Raw genomic sequence first — 8,591 nt, 5'->3', positions numbered from 1 at the left:
CATTAACAAGAACCATAAAACCTGGTCAGCAGAAGCACAAGCTAATAAATGAAGAACATAGGAGCATTAGAGGTAGGTCCATTCAAAGCTGCTCCAATCACAAGCAACCATGTCAGGTGAAACATCCGAATAATGTTAAATATCAAAAGAGCTTTGACTAATATGTACTTACCACCAACAGCTACTTTTATTGGAAGACAAAAAGCATACTTCTGTATACAGTGAAAAAAAAAATCCCCAAGTTTTTTTTCAGGTAATATTTTAGTACGTTTTTATTACGTGAATGACAAACTTCATATCAGGAAAATCATCAAAAGCATCTATTTTAAAAATTTTTAGAGTTCTTAGAAAAATCCTAAATTATAAATGATCATAATATAAAAAGAGTTAAATATAACTCATAATAAACGAAATCTTATTTTTCAAGTCTGACGTTAACTACCAGCACTGGCAAAGGCCACTTTCTCTCCTGTCTTCATTCATCTGATTCGCTATTCAAAACTCTGGAAAGATTCATTCTTGTTTTCTCAATTGCCACTGTTTTGGCTCGTCTTGAGGGCCTTGAACTTGACATTGGGACTGATTTTGGAATTTCATCACCACTGAAATGTAAAATATTTTAAAGTAAGGTCAGAAAGACTAAGCAAACTGGAAAGTTCTTATATTAATGAACTTGAAATGCCATCTTCAAGAACAAAATTACTTCTTAAAAATGGTAAAATTTGGTTTTTAAGAAGAGTATATTAAATGATTTCCAAGTGAAACAGCAGTATCACTAAAGATAAGCAAGTGTTAATGGTTGGGAAAAAGGCAAAATCTCCAAATTATGGGTGGTGTCAACGTAAACAAAACAAACAAGCAACTAGGACTGATAGGCCGTGGTCACCTTGAAGTCCATGGATGACCTGCTTGAGAAAGAGTGAGCATAACTGAAAATTACAGAGATGTCATTTTAATGCTTATATCCATCAATATCATAAGGGAAGGAATGCCTCACGTATAGTCACCGATCGGTCATTTCCAGAAGCTTCTCAGCTCCATGTTGAAAAGTGACAAAAACGTAAGCCAAAAATTTAACTTTTGTTGGCTAGAATGTGTTAACTCTACACAAAAAAGGTACGTTAAAAAAAAATTAAAGCCTCTTAGGCAATGATAATAAAAGGCTTGGCAGCTTCACATTTTATTGTTTCAAAAGTACTGGGTTCAAATAATTTTTTTTTTTTTCCCTAAATATTTACTTGTGCATTAGGAGTAAATATTGAAAATGCAACTTACAGGAAAGAAAAACATTTGGGTTGAATTTCCTTGCTAGAACACAGATCAGGGCTCTGGTGGCAGAGAGAAAAGCACTTACCTTTCGCTACTGCATCTGACAGTTGAACCGGTTTTTCTTCTGCTCACAGACCTCACTGCTGCTGCTGTTGCTGCTTTCTGTTGTCCTAAGCATAAGCAAAAGTCTCCTTTCACATCATGATCCCATTTCTTTTCTTAAACTAGTTCTGTATCTTTTTTTCAGTGTTTGATATTGCATTGAAACAAATACACGTTCACCCAGACAGAATGTGGTGATGAAGCAAAATCAACATCAAGAGACCCGCAAGGTACCCCTGCTCCCATCAAAACCTGGAGGTTACTGCAAATGACTGTGGCCAAATTATCTTGAAATCCTGTAGCTGGCCTTTTTTTTTTTTAGATCTGTTGTCGAGAGAGGGTAACAGCACAGAAGTTTCCACAAAAAAGACTACTTTAATCTTTTAACAACTACAATTTTCAAAACTACAATTAAGTGTGAAGACTGAATAATTTTTATATCTGTACGTTCAAAAAGTTAGCATGAAATTATTCTATTAAAAACATCTACTGTAGACAGAAAAAAAAAAAAAAAAAATGGTGCCTACCTTTGCCAGCTTTGCTTCTTGTGGATTTCAATTTTGCAGTTGATTTACTTTTAGCTTCATTAACTGGAGTATGAAGAGCATCTTTATTTTCTGTTAAACAGAAGAGCACATGCAGAAGTCATAGATACTCATCTTAAGTACCAGCATTATAATTTTGGCTGTTACATAAAAAAGCCACACAATTTTAACATCACTTTTTCATTAAACTAGAAATTAGATAATAGGGATAGAAGGAAGCTTAAAATATTGCTCAGCTCTAACCCTGGTCTGACACAGGTCAATCACTTGTGAAGTATTCTTGACAATCGTTTAGCCCCCGCCATTGTATTGTAAGTCAAGCAAGCAGGGCAGGAGATCAGCTTGGCCCAACAAAGAACTCCTAATGGAGCTCAAGAGGAAAAAAGTTGTACAATCTCTGAAAGCAAGGTCAGGCTTTGTAGGAAGATTGCAGAGATGTGCTTCATACATGCAGGGAGACAACATGAAAAGCCAAAGCTCAATTGGAATTGAAGCTGGACAGTGTTATGGCAGATAGCAAGAAGGGCTTTTTAAAGTACATTAATGGGGAGAGGAAGTCTGGAGAAAATATCGGACCAATAGTTTTTGAAGATGGTCAGCTGACTAACAGGGATAAAGAAAAAGCAGAAGCATTCAGTTCAATTTTTTTTGCCTCAGACTTTAATAATATTGATAGACCTCAGGCTGCCTGGTCCTCCAAGTCAGAGGACCGCAAGCATGGGAACCGTGACTTTCCATTTGAGGACACTGAAATTCCAAGGGACCAGTTTTATCAGCTGAATGCCTGAAGCTGAATGAGTCAGCAGTGTGCCCAGGTGGCCAAGAAAGCCAGTAGCACGCTGGCTTGTATCAGAAATGTGTGGCCAGCAGGACTAGGGAACTGACCATCCCCCTGTACTTGGCGCTGAACAGTATTCGAGGTGTGGCTGCACCAGCTTTGGGCCCCTCGCCAGGAGGAAGACACCGAGATGCTGAAGCGTGTCCACAGGGGGGCAACCTCATTGCTCTCTACAGCCTCTGAGGAGCGGGAGTGGAGAGAGATGTGATCTCTTCTCCTGCATACCACGTGCCAGGACACGTGGGAATGGTTCAATGCTGCTCCAGGGAGGTTTAGACTAGACATTTAGAAGCATTTTTTTTAAAACCAAGCCGGTGGTCAAACACTGGAAGGGTCTTCCTAGAGAGACAGTTGATGTCCCTGCCCTGTCAGTGTTTACAGGCACTTAGACAACACCTTTAACAACATGATTTAACGTTTGGTCAGCCCTGAAGTTGTCAAGCAGTTGGACTAGACAACTATTGCAGATCCTTTCCAACTGAAGTATTCTGTTCTTAAAGTTTAACAATTTTAGAGCATTTCTTTCTTCAGCAATCTGTTATTGCTAGGAAGCTTTTCTCATAATGTCAAATCTACATCCCTTTTACAGCAATTGAGTACAAAAATAGTGTCTGTTGCCCTTTCTGCTCACAGCTATCACTTACGAATTTGAAGTACTAAATGCTACTTTATTTTTAATTATCCTAAGTGTATTCCCATTCCAATGGGGTGAGAGAGGGGAAGGGAACAATGTGTTTCTCCTACACTCTGCTTTTAAGAATTGCTCCAAAATCCTGTTTCATGAGAAATTCATATCAAAAAGTACTATACAGAATCATAGAACAGTATGGGTTGAAATGGGCCACAAGACATCTAGTCCAACCCTCCTGCTAAAGCATGTTCACCTAGAGCAGGTTGTAGAGTAAGGCATCCAGGTGGATTTTGAAAGTCTCCAGAGAAGACGACTTCACAACCTCCCTGAGCAGCCCATTCCAGGGCTCTGTCACCCTCACAGTAAAGGTTTTCCTTATGTTCAGATGGAGCTTCCTGTACTATATTTTGTACTCATTGCTCCTTGTCCTATCACTGGGCACCACTGAAAATAGACTAGTCCCATCCTCATCACATCTACCCTTTAGATATTGATAAGCATTGACAAGATTCCCTCTCAGTATTCTCCAGGCTAATCAGCTCCAAGTCTCTCAGCCTTTACTCATAAGAGATGTTCCAATCCCCTAAGTCGTCTTTGTAGCCCTGTGCTGGATGCTCTCCAGTAGCTCCCTGTCTCTCAAACTGAGAAGCCCAGAACTGGAAACAATACTCCAGATGTGGCCTCACCAGGGCAGAGTAGTGGGGGAGAAGAACCTCTTTTAACTGGCTGGTCACACTCTTCTTAATGCACCCCAGAATACCATTGACCTTCTTGGGCAGAAGAGCACATAGCGGGCTCATTACCAGAAGTAAAAGAAAACAGTACAAATATTTTCTCAAAAAGCATACTTCTAACTTCCTATTGAGTAAATATTTGAAGACAAAACATAGAAGATAAAAGTATTTGACACTTCCAGAAGCAGCAGATTAAAACATTGAAATAATCCATGAGAAAACAAACAAATAATTAAAAGAAACCTTAAAAGAAAGCATGATCTGCTTAAAACAGCTGCACATCTGTGTCTTTGCTCTGTTGCTGCAAGCAAACCCAAACAAGTTTCATTCAATTGTTTTTCCGCTGAAGGAATTTGGACTTTCTGTGCCACCAGAACCACCTACACTGCTAAGGCACATGCAGCTGCATCAGTTGTGCAGGTGGTGGAAAGTCTTCCAGTTACTTCCACTTCAAGCTCTTAAATAGCAATAAACCCAAATCTGGCTCCATCATAAAAGCTAGCAGCATATTGCTAATGCAGTCAGCAAGAAGCACAGGCATGGTTACTCCACAGTCTAAAATCCCCACAAAGTATTTGTTTCTTCTGCCAAGTTCATAAGTCACATTCTAAAGATGAGTTAGTCAGCACTAGTATGCAGGCACATGAGTGTGCCAAGCAGCTGGAAAAAACATACATTTTAATACTGTCTCTGTTAGAAAGAGCTCAAGATCCAGCACTAGTTATACTAGAGTAATAAGAAAACACAGAATCAATCAAAAAGTAATTTTAAAAAATGGAAGATACTTCAGTAATAATATTTTAAACTGCATGCAGATTTACTAGATGTTACCTTTTCCCTTTTGTTTTGTTTTGTTTTTTTTTTTTTTTTTCCAAAAGTAGAACAATTTAACAGAGAAAAACAAAAACTTCTTTTCATAACATCTAAACAAGTCACTCAGTGGCATATCTACTACTAAACTATACCTCTCCTGAATTACCTTCTTCATTTTGAATAGTATTTTCTGATAGTGCAGTGTCAGTTTCCTGTGTCCCCTCAGACAGACCCGTTTCCTCAGTCCTTTCAGAGTGGTCTTTGCCCACATTAGGATCTTTGGTCAAGTTCATCTTGATCTTCTCAATAGCTCTTTGACACAGTTTATCTTTCACTTTCTGGAGAAGACATTTAAAGATAAATGCTACTTAATTTTTCAGCTATTTCTTTTATACATTAATATCCTATTAGTGGGTAAATTTTAAATTACTGCACAAAGGAAACAATTTGTGACATGAATACAATCAGTCAAGTTCATAGGAGAAACACTTTTTCATTGACACCAAAATACTTTTTTGGATTTTCTTTTTTTTTTAAAGGAACCTTAAAAACACTGAAGCAACTGGACCTTTCCACCTGAGTCCTGACGCATACCTAGCTACAGACGATATGCCCATAGTAGACGAACACTCTTTTCAACTTACTATGTGTCATTCTCTTTCTCCATAGCAGTCCCAAATTTTAATTTTCTTTTCCATATTAATAAAAGCATCAATGTAAAACCTTTCACATCACTCTTGTAGTCCTTTCCCACTTCATCTTAAATCAAGCACCCTTTTCATGTCATCTAATGATCTTATAGTTACATAAGTTTAGACATAAAATTTCAGCTGTTAATAATTGACTACAGGTAGGCCATTCAAAATGTGATAGACAATGCTGGATTTTAACGTAAAAAATCTATACCATAGTTATCAAAACAACTTACTGTACTGAAACTTATCCAGTTGGCAACACTGTTTCACACTAGGTTTACTATCTATGATAACTGAAATATGTAAATTATATACATCGCTGATATCAGCTCAGATTTTTATAAACAATCATCAAAAATTAATTTTCAAAGATTGGTTAAGAGAAATTCATCACATTGTAAACAAAAGGCCCTTCATTTTTAAGCATCTCAGAATATTAGATTGGCAATGATTTAAAAAAAATCATGTTATTACATACTACCTCTAGAATCTCATTGACGAGAACCAGAAGATTCTCTGTGAAAGAACTACTCAGTTCCAGAGAATTTAAAGCTTTTGTGTAAATACGAACATCTGGTGCAGCTGGGTCCATCAAGATTTCATTGCAAATTTTCATTGCTAAACTATCATGCACTGTTAATTCCTATAAAGAAAAGAAATTAGATATCAGAAATTTTGCTGGAAATGTCACAAAAGACAGCAATAAGTTCATTCTGATTTAAGCAGTTAATGACTGATTTTACAGAGTAAGCGTTTTCCTAAAAAGCTGTATTTTGAGCACATACACCAACTGATTTACAGAAATCCCAATATAGACAATTGGCCATGATGCAAGTTCCTACTAGTATTTTTATCTATGAGAGGGGAAATTGCAAGGGTTGGAGGGGGAGGTCAAGCTAAGGGTTTTCATTACCTGAATAGTCACTCACTTAATCCAGCTTCTAACACTAGGAATCTCAGAGAGGCCCAGACAGCCAGCAGTAAGTGAAGGGGGTCAGTTCTTAATCTCTAGACACAGATGTGGTTTTCCTCCAGTTTAAAACACTGTACCTGGTAGTCCTGAGACTTAGACTGATGTTTCAGTCCACTTGGTCTGGTCAGGTCCACTAACAGTTCAGAAACATTACTGACATCTATTTCAGACAAAGGTGAAGTTGCAGGAGCATTTAACAGCGTTTGCAGAGTTGGGAGATAAGCTTCTTCAAAACATTCCTGGTTAGACCTGTTTCAATTGAGTCAAACATTAGTAGCATAATGAGACAAAATAAAGCCTTAATTCACCCCGAAGTTTTCTCTTCTACAATGAAAGTTCACAAGCTCAATACAGGACATAAGTCAAAGCAAAGTGGGAGCAGCCAGCCTTGGTAGAGAAAGCCAGCAAGATCAAGATAGCAAATGTTTCATAGAACCAGCTTCTTTTAACTTTTAGCACATGATACTTCATGTAAGTTTTAAGTAACCCTTCCTGCCTCTCAACAGTTTGAAAGTTCATCCTTACTACTGAAAACTTTACTGATGTATACAGACATATTCTCTCTTAAGGGATAGAAATACATTTCTCTAAATCTTTTATTTAGATCAATCTGCCTTCAGCTCATTCCTCCTTCTTGCTAGCATTTTTCTTTGGGGATACTTTTCATTGTGTAAGAAAGCAAAGAAGCCTGGAAAAAAAAAATGCAGTAGTTAAGATTTTTGGAAGAAATATTTGTACTTTTTCTCAGAAGAGTTAACTCCTGCCAAGCAAGCCTAAAAATCATGTTGCACTTGGTTCTGCAGCAAGTTGTCTGTAAGTGTAGTTCCACAAGACAGGTCAAAACAATTTAAAAGGTAAGGTGTCAAAAAGCACAAGGTACTAAACTGGTGAAGCTTTTTTTGTTTCTGATACTTGTTAACCTCCTTGAACCCAAATAACTACAGGAGAAAACTAAGGAAGTAAATAATTTCAAAAAAGCAGATTGTTTGCTGATGGATTGAGCCAAATCAGCTGACCAAAAGACCTTTCAAGCACTGAAACTGGGGCAAAAAAGAATGGAAGCAAGAACTCTCCTTTAGTAGCATATAGGCATGAGGCAGAACTTTCTCTCTTAGGCTGCTAGAGTCTATTACCCTTTAGAAACATTCCATGAATAAGAACTACTCAATGGTTACAGCATCCTGACCCTGTTATTAGTGTGGCATGCCACTCTATTGACACAACAGAATATTTACAGAGGTCAGCATCAACATTTCCCCCCCCCTCCCCTTCACACAGAGTTCAAATATTTCATTTCAAAAAGTAAGCCTCTTGAATATATCTATGACCAGATGGAGAGGTTAAACAGAGCAGCAGCCAAAAAAAATAGATTTTTAAAATTCAGTGAGAGATCAGTACCAAAATTAGGTATGAACTTTGGCCATATCTCAATTCATTACAAGAGCTTCCTTCCCTGAATGGTAACTGCAAACAGTTCTGAAATACACATGGTAATTAATAATTCTCTTCTAAAGCTACAATATTGGTAATCAAAATCACTCCATGAGTCATCTTAAAATGAATCATTTGTGATCGAGAAGGCAGATAATATTCTGAAACAGAAAATTAATGAGTTTTCCTATGTGAACAGAGATTGCAAATCAATGAGCCAGAATAAGATTTAGGATGTCTTTTTCTTCACTGATTTTCCATATTTTGTTTAAAGCATACACCATGTTTTTCTTTTCAGGAAAAAGATCCTCTCTGAGGTGCCAGGAGGAGCTGCCTCATTTGCAAATATCTTTGAAATACACAGAATTACCCAGGTGGACAAATATTAGGACTCATAATAAAAAAAAAAAAAAAGAAGACATTCACAGGTAAAAGATTGTTATAAGCTTATATTCATTACTCAGTATCAAAGATACTGAAAGCATATGAAATTACTTTTTCTGTTACTCATTTTCAAAAGAATCTAAGTAGGAGGGAAAACCTCATTCTGGAGGCGACTA

At 37.3% G+C, this 8,591-nt stretch overlaps 1 protein-coding gene across 1 annotated transcript; it reads right to left on the bottom strand.

Annotated features, from left to right (window-relative positions):
- Window positions 1–1,898: 1,898 nt before the first annotated feature.
- Window positions 1,899–6,849, bottom strand: LOC103773984 (condensin complex subunit 3-like; the record flags this gene model as incomplete). Its single annotated transcript, XM_008941365.1, has 4 exons — window positions 1,899–1,988; window positions 5,099–5,270; window positions 6,109–6,270; window positions 6,678–6,849. Coding segments are annotated over 4 exons (596 nt in total), but the record flags the coding sequence as incomplete, so codon positions are not given.
- Window positions 6,850–8,591: the final 1,742 nt, after the last annotated feature.

The sequence above is a fragment of the Merops nubicus genome, unplaced genomic scaffold (genome assembly GCF_000691845.1).
Source record: "Merops nubicus isolate BGI_N331 unplaced genomic scaffold, ASM69184v1 scaffold20695, whole genome shotgun sequence".
In the NCBI taxonomy this organism is placed as follows: domain Eukaryota; kingdom Metazoa; phylum Chordata; class Aves; order Coraciiformes; family Meropidae; genus Merops; species Merops nubicus.
This window is presented reverse-complemented; position numbering and strand designations above follow the sequence as displayed.